The following is a 20,023-nucleotide window of genomic DNA, read 5'->3' as shown; positions in this document are numbered from 1 at the left end:
TATACTTCTTCATAGGCTACCCTCCAAGTCTAGAATATTCTCTTTCCTCATTTCTGCCTCTTAAGGTCCTAAGTACATATGAGGCTCAGTTCATTATCCCTTGCTTTATGATGCCTCCTTTCTGGGACATGCCCCTCCCTGCCCCATACCCATAGTGGTTAGCTCGTCTCTTACCTCCCAGAGAAGACCTTGTATTTGTATGTGTGTGTGTGTATGTGTGTATACACGCATACAGACAAACATACACACATATATATAATATACTTACATGTGTACATGTTATTTCTGCTAATAATATATAAGTTCATTGAGGGCAAGGTCTGTTTCATTTTTGGCTTTGTATACCCATTGCCCTTTAAAGTGTCTAGCCCATGGCAAACACTTAATAAATACATGCTGTCCTCTAACCTGTATCCTAAAAACATCCCTCTATCCTCTAATTTTCTGTTTTTCTATCTATCTATCTACCTGTCTATCTATCTGCTTGTGTACGTATATGTCTATCTATCTTCTACCTCTCATTTATATATCTATGTAAAATCATTTGTATGTTACATGTGGTGTACAGAGCTTAGAATGTATATGAGAATCACAGAATTTCAGGATTGGAGGGATCTTGAAAGATTAGAACAAAACAAAAACTTGTGGGTTGGGTTGAAATACGCACCATTGGAGGGAGTACCCACTGATGAAAGGGATTGAAATGCCATTCTATGCTTAGGAGAAGCAGTATGGAAAAAGGACTGCATGGTTTAGTGAAACCTTTTTCCTCCTGCTTCCCATGAAATTTGCTGGACAATTTAGAATTCAGCATTATTTTGTGTTATCTTTTTCCCTAACCTCTTTAATTTTTACCTACTCAGGGGAGCAAATAAATGCCATTTAAGACTCCATTAGAATCTTTGGATTATAAAAAGTGGGAACCTTTAGAAATGCTTGAGGCTGTTTGCAGGATATTGATGTTGTCATATTATAGGAGATTAAAAAAAATCCAACAGATTATCTGTAGGTTCTGATAGCATGAACAGAGCCGTTTCTGTATGTAGTATAGAAGTGCATATGAACATAATTTGTTACCTGATTGACAGACCCTTATTTGATACTTATTAGCAGTACTCATCACAGTTGTCAAGAATGAATGATGAACATGTGGAACACTGAATGCTCTGATAGACAGCCTAAGTTACAGTAACAGTAAAAGTGCCAATTAAAATGAAAAAAAAAGCATCCTTTTATTTGGGGGCAGTCTATTATAGTTTCCCCTCAATTACAAGACAGTTTATCCACACTCAGGGATTGTGTCCTTGAAAGGCTGTTTTTCTACTAATGTGTTTAGGAAATGTCTGATAGTGTTGAGAAGAGGCTTATCTACAATTTGTGAAATTGTCTATTGCCTTTGCTTTGCCCCCTTACCAGCCAGGGGAGGAAAGGCTGTTGAAAGAGGCACAGACATGCACTCACGTTTATTGAGAACAAGGTATGAGCCCTATTAACAGATCTACAGAGCTGTCAAACAGCTTCCTCTATATTTGCAGTAATTTTTCTCAGTAACCCTTCTGGTGAAATTTTCTAGCTATATTCACTGCTTTATATAAGGCTAAGGAGGGAGGAGATCAACTGACGTGATCAGATGTTCCATACTAGGTGAGCAGGTTTTGTTTCATACTTATGATCAGTCCCTGCTTTACCCTGATTCCAGTTAACATTTCCGGGCCTACATTTTCTCACCTGGAAAAAGAAGGGTTTGGAATACAATTTTAAGGTCCCTGTTAAATTTAGATGCTATGGTTTTAGGAAATTTTGCTACTTACTTTTCCAGTTTGTACTTGGTTGGATATTGTGACGGGACCAATATTTATCAGAATTACCCATCTGCTCCTTAAGATGAGTTAGACTAGTTTTTCCCTGGAAGGCCTTGAAACTTAATGCATAGGGGGTTTGGATAGGGAAGAGGGCTCCCAAGCCTCAAAATCTTTGACAACTTCCTGGTAACCTCAGGCCTTATTGACCTGGCCTCCTAGTCACAGGCCCACCCACACCTGGCCTTGACCTTTCAGATTTGTTTATTGTCTGGAGGGTTCTTAGTCACAGCCCTGAGTCATTTTTCTAAGGACAGGAGACTGGCCACTAGCTGCTAACAGTATCTTCATTGACAATGCTTTCTATTTTGTGGTTAAGTCATCCTTCTTTTCTTAACTGTTGAATGACGTATGAATGCTTCATCTAACCTGAGCTAACCAGAGTCAGGCTTGCCCCTAATAGTGGGTTTGCCAGTCACTAGGTATATTATCTAGGGCTAGAGGAAGATTCACTCATTTGTGAGAAATGAATCTTTAAGTTCAGTGGTTTTCTCTTTGCTTGTTTTACTGAGACAAAAAAAAATCACTTTGAACATTCCTATATAGCTTTAGAGACTTTGGACAAACAACCAATTAAAATGAAAAAATGAATCCTTTTGTTTAAAATTATGAAGCCGTTTTTAAGAAGCACTTCAAAATTCTTTTGTAGAAGGCAAAGATATTATCAATCAGATGTTTAATGCTTATTCTAGCTCACAGTTCATAATCATGATTAAATCACAAACTCATGTAGTCTACTGTATATAATGACCTTGGACCTGAGCGTGCTTCACATCCCAAGCTAATCCGCACCATCCAATGACCATAATCAAATCAATTCTACTGGAAAGGCCTTGGGCTTGTCAATGGATTCCTGTCCCGTTCCATTCAGCACCTACGGTGGTTTTCTTTCCTTCCTTCTCTTCCCTGGCTACTGCTGCATTTAATGCTTTTCTTACAGAATTAGGATGTAAGCTCCCTGAGGGAAGAGTTCATCTTTGCTTCTATTCTGTAGCTGTCTATTAGTGGGAGTGCTTGGCATATAATAAGCACTTAATAAGCGCTATCCTTTCATTTATTCAGCTTAGTTCCTTCCATTGCCATCCTATTCTGTTGCTTCTTTATGTTCTAATTGTGATTCTTGGTTCCTGAAACGTCTCCACATCATACGATAAAGAATAAAATAGATGATTTTTTTAACAAACAGGAAAATATTTGTTATTTATTGATGAGTTATCCCTGAGTCTGCTGTTTATGCATAAGCAATTCATTCATCAGATCTATGATCAAGATTTGTTTAAAAAATAAGCAATCATAATAATAATGAAAAATATGGTGCATAATTATAACAGATCCTGAATTCATCAAAGTAATTGAAACTCAGAACATGGGGAATGGACAGTAGAAATAACATTGACACTGATTTCATCCAGAAGTTTGACCAATGTAAATTAATTGTTTCAATGAGGAGTCGAAAACTCCCAGAAAGTGTTTTAGTCAGTAATCATTTGACTTACTTGTTAGGTAACAACAAGCTGCTAAAAGCATCATTGGATTAAGATGTAATTTCTCTTATAAAATCTTGTGAAAAAGGATTATGGACAATTGTAGACTATTACCATCACAGAAAGCAAAAAGAAGCAGCAGAGGGTAAAACCAGGTAGCGACATCACCCCCAAAATATTCTTTAATGAAGATGGATGGAGAAATACAAACAAAAGCAAAACAGAAAAGATTTTTGTGGGAAAAAAAGGATTTTTTTTTCTTTACCAAATTTTTTTTCCTCCATCAAGGTTATTGAAATCACTACATTTGTATTCTAACAATAATTTCTAAGGTGCTTAGAGAGGAGATAGAAATGACACTAAAGAGATCAAAAATGAGAAAAGTAATGACATTCAACCAGGAAGATATCTAGGAGACCCCTGCTGTTGGTAGATAAATTGTAGGGTCTACTGGAAGGCCTCTAACTTTTGGTTGGGCACCTTATAGCCCACAACTAAAGGAACATAGAAAAGAGTATCATGAGATGGGTAATCGTGGATGGCTTGTGATACAAACCATTGGAGAGAACTCCTAAACTGGTGAGATAACAGATTCTTTTGCTTCTTTGTGTGGTTTATATTTGCTCTGTGGTATATCATTAGTCAAACCTAAGATTTGAGCATGTGATCTTATTCAGAAATATAACCGTTAATTATAATATTACTCTTATGTGAAAATATGATCCATTGGATATATATTTTATGATAGGAGTTCCATTTAGAAAATGAGAATTACTTTACTATATTACAATGACTGATGATTCAGATTATTTCACCGTAGAAGAACACAGTGACTTTAACACACATGCCTCAATTTCCACCTCTTTGATGAATGCCCATCTGAAGCCCATGAGCAACTTTCCCTACCAGGAAGCTGTACATTGGACTCTTAGATCAAATGGAATATTAGTACTATTATTTCTGTTAAAAGTCTCTAAGGGAGAAGAGAGGAGGCAGGCAAGCTGAAAACCGCTTTCAGCAGAGTAGGGGAGGGAATCTCCAACCTTAGGAAAAGTAGAAAGCACTAGGAGCCTTCATATCCACAATCCTGATGTCTGCATTCTTTTAAAAGTATCTGATCTTTTTTTGATGGGTTGCCCCTGATAGTTATTTGAGCAGCTTGTTCCTAAGTAGATTCTACTCCTTGAAGATTAATGATTATTTTCAAGGTTCATCATAATGGAAGAAATGTGTCAGATGTATGGATGATGATAATACATGAGAGGATATTGATAAATATTTAATGAGAGCCTAAAATATCCTGGTCAGCGAACACAGGTTTTCAAAGGACATGATCCCAGGCATAGTTATGTTATTTTAGGAGGCCCAAGGAATTTTCTTGGTTTCCTGTGGAGTGACCTAAATCTTGGGTGGTCACAGACTTGAAGAAGGATTTTAAGAGAATCAGGGACCTATGACAACTTGTCAGGCTTTTATTAAGTGCCCAGTTTATACAAAGATCTGTGTTAGATATTAGGGATACTAAAAGAAAAATGAAAATCTTTGTCCTCAAGAATATATATATATATACACACACACACTAAGAACTGGAGACCATCGTGGGAGGAAGATTCATGGATCAAGAAAGGCCTAGGAGATGGCACATGAGTACATACCAGGAAAGAGGGCCGACCTTTGTAAAATAGACTCTGTGCTATGATAGTGATGATGTGATAAAGGATGTAATCTTCTCTTTCCTACTCCCCATCCTTACCAGACCAGACCTATCTTTCTGGGTTACTCAATGAGACTGAAGAATAGTTTCTTAATTTCAGTTGCTTTTTTGCTCTGCCAATAATTAGCTGTGTCTGACCTTGGTCAAGCAATTCAACCTCTCTGGTCCTCAATATCCTCATCTGAAAAATGGATAGTTTGGATTAGATTATTCACCAAGTCCTATAATTTTATACTTCCTTTGAGAAGTGGGAAGAGAAGGGACCAAGTGGAGCATGCATGGTGTGAAGAATTGCAGATAACAGAAATGAGAGAAGTGGTCTGATAGTCTTATGAACCCATTAACAGGGATTCTACATTTATTTGCCCTCATTTATGGCTTCCTTGTTGAGAATGGGATATCTGTAGACTCTTAGCTATGATCTCCATAGCTAAGGGCAGCCCTGATACCAGGAGGATCAACACTGGGGAAACACATCAAAACATCAGATTCCTTAATTGTGAACCAGGCATTAGTTAGAGAAAGTGTCAACTATATCCCTAACAGGTTAGTATCCAAGTTCAGTTGCTGGCTGGGCTAAGGGCAAAAAAATCTGATTTCAACTTAAGATTGTATTGCTAGACTAGCACATCTCTGTTTTCTGAGGAATAAATAGAAAAGGATTTTAGGAGGACCTAGAGAAAGTTCAAAAAGTTCATATTCCTGTGAAAATGTAGAGAAGAAATAGAGCAGGGAGCAGGGGAACAGAAAAGAAGAAACATGAGCCCTGACCTATTAATTTTGGCATTTGTAACTAATCTAGAATTTTTTTCAAATTGTCCATAAGGCTGATGAGGTTACTAGAATAGCATGTCCAGATGGGTAGCTCAAGAGGGAAAAGAAGAAACAAGTGCCCTGAACAGATTGTCTGTTGTTTCTCCATTCTGTATTTTCCACTAACACCCATGTATTCCCCTCTATCCTGTCCTCAGTATTATTATATAGCTAAACTATTTTTAGTACTACTTTGGGACAGAAAGTTTGAGTTAGAGAATTTTGAAATATTGACTAGTGACTTAACTTGATATAACATACTAACAAAAATTCCCTTCTAGAGATTTAATAGTCAGGAGTTAATGAAAATCAATAATAACCATTGCCTCAAGTATCAGTAAAGAAAGGGAGAGTGGGAGAAGTAGGAAGGGATCTCTAAGGCCTTTTATTGAAGCCCACATGAGACATTGGAGCTTTAAGAAATGAGAGGTGACTTTCCCAAGGCCACACAGCTAGTCTTGCACCAAAGATTCAAGCTCAGGTCCTCTGATTCCAAAATTAGCACACTTTCTACTCTACTACCATGCTTCCATGTTGTTTCTTCCCTAGAAGGGGGACCATTAAAATGAGATTAATGACTTTCTTCTTCTAGTAATGGAGATCAGAATGGGATTATCAAGGGTGTTGAACTTTAAAATAGAAATTTGACTTTTATCCTGTAGGTGACAGTTATCAAATGATGGGGAGTCAGACGGTAGGATGTAGGAAAGGTTGGAAGTGGAAAGAGAGTGGAGTTGGGGAGATAATTAAGAGGTACTTTTAATAGCCTAAGCCTAAAGTGGTTAGCTTATGGATGATTGCATTAGTGAAAAGATTGGAGAGAGCAAAGGGGAAAATTTGAGAAATATTTTAAAGGAAGAATTGTAAAGTCTTAATGAACTCATTGGATGTAATGAAATGAAGTAGAGGAAAGACTCAGAATGGGAGACTAAGTAAGGAAGGAGAAGGTAGCATCACTAACAAAAACAATGAAGTTCCCATGGAGGATAGATGATGTCCAGTTAGGTTTTGGGGAACATTCACTCTGAAGTGAGAGCCGAATGCCAAAGGGGCAATGTCCTGAAGGCTGTTAGAGAACTTGAGATCAGAGTTGAGGTTTTTATGCAATTGTAGTTTGAACGAACTGCTGTTTAAATTCTGCTTGTGCTTCAGTTATATTTTCTTTGTTCTTCATTTGGTTGTGTGTCCATCCAGAAAGAATAATTAACATAGGTTTCAATCAGTACTCTTAATGCACTTTGCAAATCAAACAAATCATTTTAATAATTTCTTTTTAAATTTTCTTGGTTAGATTGCAGAGTGAGAAATATACATATATGTGTATATATAAGCACACATATGTATATGTATATACATATATGTGTATGTGTGTATATATAGCCATTGAGAGAATTTGTTTTTCTTGACTATGCGCACTTGTTACAAGAAATTTGTTTCTCTTTCCTTTTTCTTTTTGCCAGTGGAATGGGGAATGGGAGCAAAAGAAAATAGACTTTCATTTATTTAAAAAATAGAGTTGGGGGTGTGTGTGCTACAGGTGTGAAATGTCGTAGACACTTTGAGGTGAGGTCATTATATTGTTGCAAGAGACCTCTAAGAAAATGGGAGTAATATGTGAATATTTGTAAAATAAAAGCAAAACACATCAATAAGATTTTTAATAAAAGGATCAAGCAGAGATGATTTATTGAAATTGTGAGACAGGATCAGTTCACAGTGAGAAATGAAATAGAGAAAGTAGAGCAAAGGGTCGAAGACTGGAAAAAGTTATCTGTAGAAACCCAGCTGCAACTCTTGAGTACCAGGAGGTAGAATGCTAGAATTATTTATTTGGAGTTATCAGTGCAAATCTTCCATCAAATTATTAAACAAATTAATTTAGGGATGTAAAAGATTTTCAGAACCAAGAAAGGTCATCTGCTTGAATATATCTTCTTGTTTTTAAGATCATCTAAATCACATTTAATTGTGTTTTCACTGGCTCCTTATTCCTCTTCCCCTGAGAAAATTTTAGTTATCTCTTGTTACACTTTAGGCTCTTGACTTAAATAGTCATCATTAGTAACTTGGGGGAAATATAGTCTTTTTATTACTCTGTGGATGAAAAATTCCCAGGGATATACTAAAAGATAGAAGTTTGGAAAGCAGCTCAAGGAGAAAATTCAAAATAGCAGCCAAAAGTCACGTGTGGCATGAGGGCTTCACAATTCAGCCTCTCACAGATGTCTGGTGTCAACCTAAGTGCCAACTTTTCTGTCAGTTAAAAAGTTAGATGTGTGCCATTTTCTCATTAAAGAAGAGACAGCATCTGTCTGGAAGTGGATATATCTTGGTGTCAATGTAATTAGAATTACTTATGTTCCATGATAATGGATAGTTTAAAAAAGGTAGTAATATCATGTGCCATTGTCCAAAAAATGATTCTAATAATTCAGTTCAATGCATATTTATTAAGTTCTTACTATTGCAAAGGCACTTTTAGGTAGCAGGAGATCAAAAGATTCAGTAAGATATTAGTATGAGTCTTATGCAATTTACACTCTAGAAGTAAGATTACTGATAATTTAATGTAAATGAAAATATTTTAATGAATGTTAATTTATTCCAACTGTGAGTACCCCTTTCCAAGGGCAGTTAGATGGTGCAGTGGATAGAGTACTGAGCCTGGAATAAGGAAGACTCCTCTCCCTGAGTTCAAATCTGACCTTAGGCACTTACTAGCTTTGTGATCCTGGGTAAGTCACTTAATCCTGTTTGTCTCAGTTTCCTCATCTGTAAAATGAGCTGGGGAAAGAAATGGTCAATCACTCTAGTATCTTTGCCAAGAAAATCCCAAATGGGGCCACAAAGAGCCAGATATAACTGAAATGACTGAACAGTAACAACACTTTTCCACCAACATAGTTCTTAACAACTCTAAGACTTCTGTCACTGAAAAACCTATCACCCTTTGGCTGAAACTACTGATCATCATTAGATGCTAGGGATACTATCTTTGAACCCATACTCATCACTTCTACGTTAAGACTACTACATTTGGAATGCTTGGCAGGACTGGTATCCTGGCCTGGAGGGACTTCCTTGAAATATGGTACCACATCTTCTCATTCCAGGGCTGGAAGACTCAGCTATTTAAGGGCCTCCAGTGAATCATGGCCAGTTTTCAGTCAGCCAATCAATCCCTAGCTTCCCTTCCAATTTGATCTAAGAGCTTGTTCATGCTTGGTCACAAGATAACACAAAATGGAGTATCATTACTGTTAGTTTAATACCTTGTTGCAATTTCATTATTTTTTGTGAGTTGGGAGCAGAAGTCAGTTGTTCCAACACCAGCTGCCTTTCCTATACTTGCTTTCTTCTGGAATAGTCTTTGAGAGTCCAGTGTTATGGATGCACCATGATGAGGTATCAGAAGAAGAATTTAGTGTGGGATTAAAAATAATGATAAAAGCAGTAATAATAACTGGCATTTAATTGAGGCTTTAATGTTTGTAAAGAATTTTGCTAATATTAACTCATTTTATCCTTATTAATAGTCCTAGGGAGGGAGGAAGGTTCTATTTTTATCCTCATTTTACATATGAAGAATTTTAGGCAGAAAGATTTAGTGACTTGCTAAAGGTTAGATATGCAGTAAAAGTCTGAGGTTGAATTTGAATTCAGGACTTACTGATTTCAAGTTCAGTGCTCTACCCACTATGCCACCTAGCTCTCCAATTTTTTTAAGTCCATATAAATAAAGTAGCACATTGGAAGAATACATAATGTGGAATATTGTTCACTGGTGTTGAAAGATCTGCATTAAAATTCTACCCCTGATGCTAACTGTGTGACCTCAGACAAGTTGCTTAACTTCTCTGAACTTCATCTGTAAAATGAGGAGATTGGGCTAGATGACTTTTAAGCTCTCTTCCAGCTCTATATATATATCTTGTGATCAAAATCTCTTGTGATCATATGAAATAGAAAAAGAAATCTGGGGCCTAGGATGTCAATAACTACCATTTCTCTAGCACTCTATGAAGTAGTTTCATTACACAAAAATCCTGGTAGTTATCATCGAGGAAACTGAGCTTGAGAGGAATTATTTCCTCAAGATCACTTTATTAGCAAGTGTCCGAGGTAAGATTTAAACCCAGATCTTACCTGACTCTAAACTCAATGCTTTTTCCACGCTATTTTGCTGTTTCTTGGGAATTAATTAATAAGGATGTATTTCAAATTAAGCCAAATGTAAAGAGAGGAAATTTAAATAATGAGCAAAATCTGCAGACCTCATGAGAAACACTTCTTGGTATCTGAAGCCTATAGGGTCCCAAGGTCTAGCAGGTTTCAAGAAGAGTTAAATACTCCTTGACTCTTATCCCAGCCAGTCAACTACTGATTCATTTTCTAGAAGTTTCCAGTAAATTGTTCCCAGCGACTTACTCTTGTAGCCCTGTGAGTGGCAAATCTGAGCAGGGTCTGGGTCTGGAGGTCTCCCAAGCATAAAAGCAGCCTGAAAGATGGTCTCTTTATTGTCACTGAGCTGTCTTGCCAACATTGTCAGCCCCAGGTGAACCCCACAGAGATGTTTCTTCTACCCATTCTTCCCTGCTAACATGGAACCTTGGGGCAAAGTTGCCCTTGAGCATCTAAGCTACATCCTCCTTTCAGTTGAGATGTCGTCATGGGGTTACTAGCAAATCTTATTACACGATTCACCATAATATGTTTTCAGTTGAAAATGATGGTGGGATATATAAGATGTTTGGATAGTGAAAATATATTGGTAATTTTCCTCTTTGCATTGAATAAACCAAGAGAAGTGGAAAACTTGATGTGGACCAACCTCAGTGGGGACTATGGGACAGTTTCTGAGGGACAGTTTCTGAGGGTGATCAGAATGGGTGGGATACACATACATACATACATATATAGACACAGTACACACATGCATATACTTAAAAACATGTATACACATATACATATATACACATACACATATACACATACACACATCTGTCTTCATTTTTGCTTTTTCCTATTAGTGTAAAATGGAGTTCTTTTCTGCTAGCACCAGAAACTCAAAGATTATTAGCACTCTGTATTAGGGGATCTTCTACAAATGTCATGTTTATTGATATTAATCAGAATTGTATAATCAACCCCCATCAAGGGTAGCGTTCCCCCAGAGATATGGGCTTCTCAAAATGAACTAAAAATGGGTGTATGTGTGTGTGTTTATGTGGCTGTGGATAGTGATGGGGGACTTGGAATCCCTATGTTAATTTCCTACAAAACGTAAATACAAGCATTTGACCTAGTTGGTATTTTGAAAGTAGGAGAAAGAGATGATGAGACCCCAGCAGTCTATAGGAACTTGCAATGGTTCGTCTTGCTTTCAGGTGGCCCGAAATGACAATGTAAACCTTGTTTTGAAGATAATTTAAACAGTGTTATTAAGATGTTCTGACAATACTTAAATGTTATTTTGCTTCTCTCTTTTTCTTTCTTTTTTCCCTCTAAGCCCCTTCTTTGTTCTGTGGGTTTTCTTTTGTAACTCCTCCTCCAGACTACAGCTTTGTCCCCCCTTCTTCCACTCCTTTCTGGTCAGGTACTGCTTTACCACTTTTATATTTCTTCTCAATTTGCTTTTGTTTCACAATGAAAATATTTTGGTTTCCATACACGGCAGCTCATAAGGATACATCTTTGTATGTCCAGTCTCTGGAATTTTGTTATAACCATACATGTTCTTCTTTTTGACATAAAGTATTTGTCATGACATTTTATATTTCTGTTTTTTTTAATATTATTTTCTCCAGTATGACATTTCTAATTTATATCTATGTGATCATTGGGTTGGGGGATTGGTTTTAGGGAGGGAAGTGGTATGAAGGTATAAAGGCTGGGATTTGTTTAGGCACAATGTGAAAATATTTTATCTTTAGGATAATGATTTTGATTTCTAATTTAATATTTCTATTCAACCATGAAAAAAATGCATGCAGAACCTCGATCATTGTTCACGTCTTTGTCTCTTATTTAAGTTAAAGTTATTCCATGTTCCATGGAAAGAATGGATGTTGTCCATCGTTTCTGTAGATAATAAACTGACACAAGGCAAGTTATAGCTTTGATTTATGGTATGGCCAGAGTCTTGAATGGTAGCTTAGATGACATCCAGGCAAATATATTTATATATAGATAAAATATTTTCTATCCCCTCCCCCTTGTTAAGTCAAGCATGGTACCCCAGAGAATCATAGTTATTTAGAATGAAAAGGGACCTTAGAGATCATGTGGGCCGACTCACTCATTTTAGAGGCGACAAAACTGAATCTCAGAGATGTTCAATGATTTATCAAAGGTCACACAGTGAGCTAATGGGTGACTATTTTTCTTTAGAATTTTACCTTGACCCAAGAGCAGTGCACCAATAATGTATGACAGATTACAGATTACAGCATGAATGCCATTATGGATATGTATAAATGGTGCAGTAAAAGAAAATGACATATATATATGTATACACACATGCATGCACACACAGACACACACACATATTCTCTTTCAGAGTAATGATGTGGGAGAAATTCTCCATTGTTACATAAAGCATGTCTGGCGAGGGGAAACCTTAGAAATGTAGACTTTTGACTTTTCCCATTTGTCTCTTTGTCTTAAACCAGAGTTGTTATTTTTTTAAACCCAATTTGAAGTTATAAAATCCCACTAACTGCAGGGGAACAGTTCTGAGAATTGCTCTGAGTGTAACTGGGAGCCCTTTATAATGCTACAAAGTAGCAGGTAAAGAAATTATTAGAAATGTATTATGAAACTCCATATATAGACAGACTTGGGTAGCTTGAAAGCAGTTTTCTTTTTTTATGAATAAGAGCAAATGGAGAAAAGGAATTATTTTAGATCCATCCTTTCCCCTCCTCTTCACTCCAACTATAACTTTAGATGAACTAGAAAGTCAGAAATGATGTCTTGTTCCACATGCCCTTTAATATGTCTCATTAGTATCAGACAACTTCATTGTGTAAGGCATCAATTTGGAATAAAGAAACCCTTTAGGGGTCTCCTGTGTATTTTTTTCTGCATGAAATCTGTTTCAAAACTTCCTAGTAGAGGTGATATTATTGGCAGAACAAAGATTGAACAAATTCCAAAATGCTTTCAAAAAGGAAGCAGCAAAAAACATTCAATTAGTAGCAGTTCATGACATTGACTATCATAAAAGGGGGCATTTAGGTGGTTCTAGTGTTAGTTGAAAGGGATTATTTGGCCATTTTCATTGCTTGCTTCCTGATTAGAAGTGGATCCATTTACCTCCCACAGAAATCAAAGCTCAAATGACTTCAGATTCTGATGATTTCCTAATCAGGTCATCAAAAATTATACATATATGCACGTATGCATACTCACATATATGTCTGTGTGCATGCGTATGTATTATACATAATGCATAGTCCACCTAAAGCTGGTATTTATTTGAACACATCCATTGCTACAATACACTAGAATGCAATGCACTGGAATACTTTGGGTCTTTCAGACAAAGGCAATTTCATGTTACTATTTAAATTTTCTAGGACTCAGACCTGAAGCTGGTTGAAACCCTAATCTTGATTCCAAATTTTTTTGTATTCTTATCACTAGTTTTTTGATGAAAGGCCCACTCTGTATAGTGCTGGTTTGTGTTTTAATTATAATTATAATATTTATCTTCATGGGACCACTAGTTTGTGAGGAGCTGGCTAATGTTAAATTTCTGTATTTCCTGCAGTGTTGAGCCCCAAAGTTCTGGGCATAGCTATTGCACGATATGACTTTTGTGCAAGAGACATGAGAGAGCTGTCTTTGTCCAAAGGTGATGTGGTGAAAATTTACACAAAAATGAGTGTAAATGGCTGGTGGAGGGGAGAAGCAAATGGAAGGGTGAGTCCATTGACTTTATCTCACTTATAATCTTGGCTGTTCTGGCAACAGGAATTTGATTTTTATGTTATAGTATCATTATAAACACAATAAATTTATTTTTCTAAAATGTCTGGGAAATGAAGCATTCTAGTTGATTTCTATATAATAAGAATGGGGATGTGAAGCTGAAATTCACCATAGAAGCGGTGTGGTGAAGCACTAACAGCTAATCTCTTGAGCAAAGGAGTTCTGAGGTGGAGTGGGGTGGGTCTGGAACCAATATGGTGACCCCTAGCAGTGGGGGTCTGCTAGGTTGCCAAAGGAATGGTATATTGACCTTGGTCAGAAATAGAGCAGGTTAAATATTCCATAGTGCTCAGCAGTGGCATAATAAGTTATGAATGGTTACTGTACTTCCAGCCTGAATGAGATGGAGAAAGGGAGAGAGAGAGACAGAGAGAGACAGAGAGAGAGAGAGAGAGGAGAGAGAGAGACAGAGACAGAGACAGAGACAGAGAGACAGAGAGAGGAAGGAAGGAAGGAAGGAAGAAAGGAAGGAAGGAAGAAAAGAAGGAAGGAAAAGACAGGGAAAAATAGAGAAGAGGAATGAAGAAATGAAGAAAAAAAAATTTACCATAACATGGTATAATGGAAGGAACACTGTATTTAGAGCCAGAAGACAATACATTCTAATCCCTACTCAACTACTTTTTAGGCAAGTTCCTTATTCTCTCTGTGCCTTGATTTTTTTCAACTGTCAATTGAGGGAAGAAGGATAGACTAGAATTCAGGGCTTCTTAGTGACCCCTTTCTGGGTTTTGGCAGTGGTTCCTTCCCATTATGTGACCTGAGGGCATGTGCAGTGCAAAGTGCACCTGCTTTGTATTCAAAATCCAGGCTGCAGTGAAGTCCCTGCCAGAAAGACCTTGGATTCATTATGCATTTGATTTTTAATTACTTTTTGGTTATTGCCTGTTCAGAAACCTTGGGCAGTTGCCAGTTTTTTCACCAACCCTTATGGGGTCATGACCCATAGTTTAAGAAGTTCTGGAGCAGCTGATCTCTGAGGTCCCTCCTAGCTCTGAATCTATGATGTTATGCTTGAACTCTCTTTGGTAGTGAGACCGGCAATAATTCTGAGCTACATTATTGGAAGGCCTATTGTTTTCTTTCTTAGTGGAATTCATTGTCCCTTCCCAAAATTTTTCTTCCCTCAAACCTTCAGCTGGATCATTTTATTTTCATATGAACATTAGTCTGGTCCTATGGTTTCATTAGTATGGGAACTTGATGTGGAACCACTCTTATTGTTTTAGAGTGGCCTGGGGCTTTAGATGTTTGGTAACTCACTTGTGATCATACTATATGTCAGAGGCAGGAATGGAACCCAGGTCTGTATAACTCTGAGGCAGTTCTCCTTTCTTTTATACCATTCTGCCTCACAGGTCCCCAGCAAATATAAACTTTATGCACAATTGCCCTTTGTGAAGGTTTTGTTAGCATTGCCAGTCTCCAGGTCAGTTCCCCAAGGGGAAGAATACATCAAGACCAGTTTCCTAGTTACTTTACTCAGACCTATTCTGTAATGGAAATGGAAGTGATTTTCTGTGCTGCTACCATATCGTTTGTTCATTTATACATCGATTTCCACGTTTATGGAAAACTCTTTAACTTTTTCCTTTATTTCCACCCTTACCTGTATTTGGCAGTCAGCTTTAGTCATCCCAAACTTCTCAACTACCAAGTGGGGATAGAACTACTGCTTAATTAAGGTGTCATGGCCATGCAATACCACAATATATGCAGAGAACTTTGGCATGCCAAGTAAGAAGAGCCAAATGCAAAGTCCCTTTGTTACTCTGGGCTGCTTTTCTTTGCAGGTGGGCTGGTTTCCATCAACATATGTGGAAGAGGATGAATGACTTCAATCCCAATTTTGCAGTCTGGACCAGAAATTTCAGGGACAAGCGATGAACAAAAATCCACAAAGCATTATGAACTGATTGAAGTATTTGAAAAGCTGCATTTCTGGCTAATCAACATCTTTCCTCCTCCTGTCTTCTCCAGTCTTAATGTTGGGATTTCTAAAGATGCTTGTACTGACAGATTAATGGCTTGCCGAGAGCTGGGCAAGAAGCAACCTGCCAGTCTGTCATCATCAGGGACCAGTGAAAAGCCAAAACCTTCTCTTTCCAGAAGAACTCAGCAAATACATTTCTTTATGTTTCCTTTCACTTCCTGTCATAGGTCACTGTCAATGCTAGTCATTAGTAAATGTTTAATGCACCTTTACTTCTCCCCCTTCCTGTCTCATCACACCCCCTCTTCCCTCCTCTAATCATTGAAGTCTTTGATGGTACAAAGAACTAGAGCCTTTTACCTATCATAGCAGAAAGAGAAATGAGAGTTCTGTCATACAGGCCACTTATGGGAAAGGTTTAGTGTCACTTGTCTGAAAATATCAAGTGAGGCTACTTACTCCATCACGCACGCTTTTGTCCTACAAATCATCCCGGCAGAAATACAAGTGAAAACTTCTAAGTTTTCTATCCACTCTGTGTAGAATTTGAGATGTTTGAACTGATGTCTTCTTACTCCTTGCCTTGGCGAGTGATTGTTTTTGAAAACTGAATGTTCAAAAAGGAGAACTTTATTACTAAATCCAGAAAACTATTTGTGGTGGTCCTGGCAACTTTGTACTGAAGTTTCTGAGGAAAACTTGGCTCAGCGTCCCTCAGGTGGCTGCTTGCCAGATGATCACAGTGTCTGTGTTTACATGAGCCAGATCAAGGGCTATATTGATAAATATGTGACTTCTTGACAAACACCACCTACAGGACATTTTTGTCTCTCTCCCTCTCTCTTTCCCTCTCCCAAATCTGGGGCATATACTTCATTGCTCCTGCTACTTCCAATTCAAAAGACTGAAGGATTGCCAATAGCACAAAACCTGTTGTGGTTTCTAGAAGAAAGACAACATAACTGGCTTTCGTTCCCATTCATGTCTCTGAATTTCAAGGCTAGACAAAGACCTACCCAAGGTTTTCCAGGGATAGCTCACTGTGGGGCTCAAGGCTTCTCCCAATTGTTTTCCAATTTATGGACCATTTCCGATCACACAGTGGCACCTAAATGATATTAAGTGACTGGTAGAACAGTCTACTCATTGGTTTGCTTGTACCTCTTCTGTAATGGAAATAGAAATGATTATTCTCTGGTGCTGTGATACCATTGTTAGTTCATAATACATATGTTTATGTATGTGTGTGTATATACCTGTGTGTATATATACATATATACACACACATATATGTGTATATACAAACATGTAAACATATGTATAGGTGAATATACACTTATGTGTATATACATATATATGTGTGTATATATATCCCTCTTGTTACCAGAGTCTGCCTATCTCTTGATATTTGGATAAAGAAGATCATGTCATGCACATTTTGAATGCATTTGCTTCTTGCAAAGAATGTAGATAGTTTAGCCTTAGCTAAATCCAATTGAAAGCATTCAGAAAAGAAAATTGAGATCACCTGTGAAATGAAGAATTCATGCTATTCTCCCCCATAGTTACATGTAGGAAAACCCTGTGCACATTGAAGGAGATGCATTGATCTGGGTGGAGATGGTTGTGAATTAGAAGTTTTTCATATAGGATAGATTCAGGAAGTTTACCTCAGAATTATGTAAACTGTGATTGTGTTAAAAAAAAAAATACTGTGTGATGGCACCAGTTTGTGTATTTGTCAATGTGGACATGAGCACTAGAGTGTACTTTGTAAAATGATTTGTACAGTAATGTTACCTGGCAGAATGTTTTCTTAGATCATGTTCCTTGATGCCTAATATAACATCAGCCACCACCATGGGTCAATGGTGTGTCTCGTACGTTGCACTCAGCAGAGCATTGTGGTAGAGGGAGCAACATAACATATGGGTCCCATGTCTTAGCATGGGTGTTTTTTGGTAAGTTGACCTACTTCCTTTAAACCAGCCTATGCTCTTTTTTTTTTTTTTCATTTTGTTGGTGGGGAAACTTGCCCAGCAGACGGGGATATTAAAGCCATGCTGAGTCCCCCTTGTTCATAAGATACTGGTTGCACCCGTTTTTGTCTGTGTTGAATGCCCTGTATTGGAAAAGTTAAATGCTGCATATTCACGTGCATTTCTAATACCAAAGACGTAATTCAAGGCTATCGAGTCACCCGTCACCACCTCCCCTGTGCTTTGCCTTGCCTGGATGCAGCTCTTGCTGTCACACCTCGAATCTCATCAGTAGTACTTAAAAGTTTGTAATATTTTGTAAATATGTCAATATAATAAAGTAGTTACAACTTGTATTAAGTTAATTGTCCTCAGTTTTAACCGCCTTTCCATTGCATGGGTGAGGGGCTGAAAGGTCCAAAATTTGGCGATAACAAATGAAGAAATAATAATGAACTATAATTTCAGCAGTGTGGGAATGCTCTCAGTACAAGGACTTTCCATCAATTCAGGGGGTGTAGTGGAGGGATAATTGGACTGGGAGTCAGGAAGACCTGAGTCCATATCCTGTCTTAGATGCTTACTTAGCTGTGTGACCCTGGCCAAGTCGCTTAGTTTATTCACCTGCAAAACAGAGATAATATCACCTATCTCCCAGGTTAGTCATGAAAATAAAATAATGTCTACATCATGCTTTGCGAACCTTCAAAGCACGATATAAATACTATTATTACCAATACTCGTATTACTATTTTTATAGTAATATGACATTAAATAAGTCCTAGAGAATTCCCTAAAGTACTGGGTTTAAGTGACTTGCCCACTGTCACACAGCTGATAAATGTCAGGCTAGGACTTGACCCAAGTATTCCTGATTGTACATTCAACATGACACACCTCATAATGCTTTATACTAATTTAAATAATGGAAATTTGTGTGGAGCTTTAACTGGGAAAGCTTGCCTCATTGCAGATGGGAAAATTCAGGCCCAACATGATTCAGTCCAGTGTCATTAGATCACATAGCTAGTAAGTATGTAGGTAGTTTTCAAACCCCAATTTTTCTTATTCTGTGTCAAGTTCTGTATCCATTTTGGCATATCTTTGGCATATCTCAGAGAAGTCATTTGGCCTAAGGCCCTTGTTTTAACCACATTTTTTCTCAGTACTTTAGCATGTTTGTCAATCAGGAACAACATACCACGTGTGTCAAAATAAAAAGAAGGTAAGTGTGTGTGTGTGTCTGGTAAAAGAGGAAGTAAAATGTAAAGTAGAAAGTTTCTCTGCTAACAATAGTCATGGTAGTTGGAATGAGGACAATAGGGTAGTACTTTCTTGAGTGTTGAACAGTTTTCTAGGTAAGAAATAATTGATAAAGGATAGGATTCCAAAAAACCAACATCCAAGTGGTAGCATTTCCAACCTGTATGCCCTGTCATATATTCTTGACCTACCCTGCCCAAAGGTCAGCTCCCCCCCTTCTTTTCAATAAAGAAGAGAATATTTTCAGGAGGATATATGCTTTAAAAAGTAATTTTACAAATTGCTTGGAAAGTATGAATCAAACAATTGAAATGAACAAATTGAACTGATTAAGAAGAGATCCTATTTTTAGGGGGCCTGAGTAACAGATCTTGTGTTAGATTATGTTAGATTATTATGTGTTAGATGATTAGATCTGTGATCTACTCAATATATGTACTTGCTATGATAATACAGATCCCATCCTATTTTCATTTTGTCTTCTGGGATTCTTGCTGTGTTCTCCCACAGATCTGCTATGGGGGATCTATGCAACATGCTGGGAATTTTCTCTATTTTTGGCATTGCCTAGCTGTTGACAGACCATGGTGGCTTTCACTCCCTATCATTCATTGTGTGACCAACCTAGATGTTTCTTTTGTGTTTGTTGATGGTCATACATTGTTCTAATGATCTCTTGCAAGGCACTTCTTTTGCGTGATTCTTTGATTCAGTTGTGTTGCAGCCCATTCCTGGACCATTGTACACTTCCCTTTTCCCTTTTGGACAATTTCAATTTTACATATTCAGAGATTGTATTATTTCATTGACTCACAGTCATACAATATCCCTAGTAGAATGCTAATGTTTAAAAAAAAGAAATGATCCATTGTTTCAGGGAGAAACTTAGGGTCATTGAAAGAATCACACAATTCCCCAAAGACATTCTAGATATGTGTGTACATATATGCATATATGCACTGGGTATATATACACATATGCAG

The 20,023-nt window shown here is 37.4% G+C and overlaps 1 protein-coding gene across 2 annotated transcripts in view; it reads left to right on the top strand.

The window, feature by feature from the left end:
• Window positions 1–18,137, top strand: part of VAV3 (vav guanine nucleotide exchange factor 3) — a 453,372-nt gene extending 435,235 nt beyond the window's left edge. For both annotated transcript variants that reach the window (XM_072644176.1, XM_072644175.1), the window contains exons 26-27: window positions 13,645–13,796; window positions 15,659–18,137. In XM_072644176.1, the coding sequence (XP_072500277.1) occupies window positions 13,645–13,796; window positions 15,659–15,700 (194 nt within the window). In that variant the 3' untranslated portion in view covers window positions 15,701–18,137. The remainder of the gene's footprint in view (window positions 1–13,644; window positions 13,797–15,658) is intronic.
• Window positions 18,138–20,023: the final 1,886 nt, after the last annotated feature.

The sequence above is a fragment of the Notamacropus eugenii genome, chromosome 2, assembly GCF_028372415.1.
Source record: "Notamacropus eugenii isolate mMacEug1 chromosome 2, mMacEug1.pri_v2, whole genome shotgun sequence".
In the NCBI taxonomy this organism is placed as follows: domain Eukaryota; kingdom Metazoa; phylum Chordata; class Mammalia; order Diprotodontia; family Macropodidae; genus Notamacropus; species Notamacropus eugenii.
Note: the sequence above shows the minus strand (reverse complement) of the source record. Positions and strands in the feature narration are given on the sequence as shown.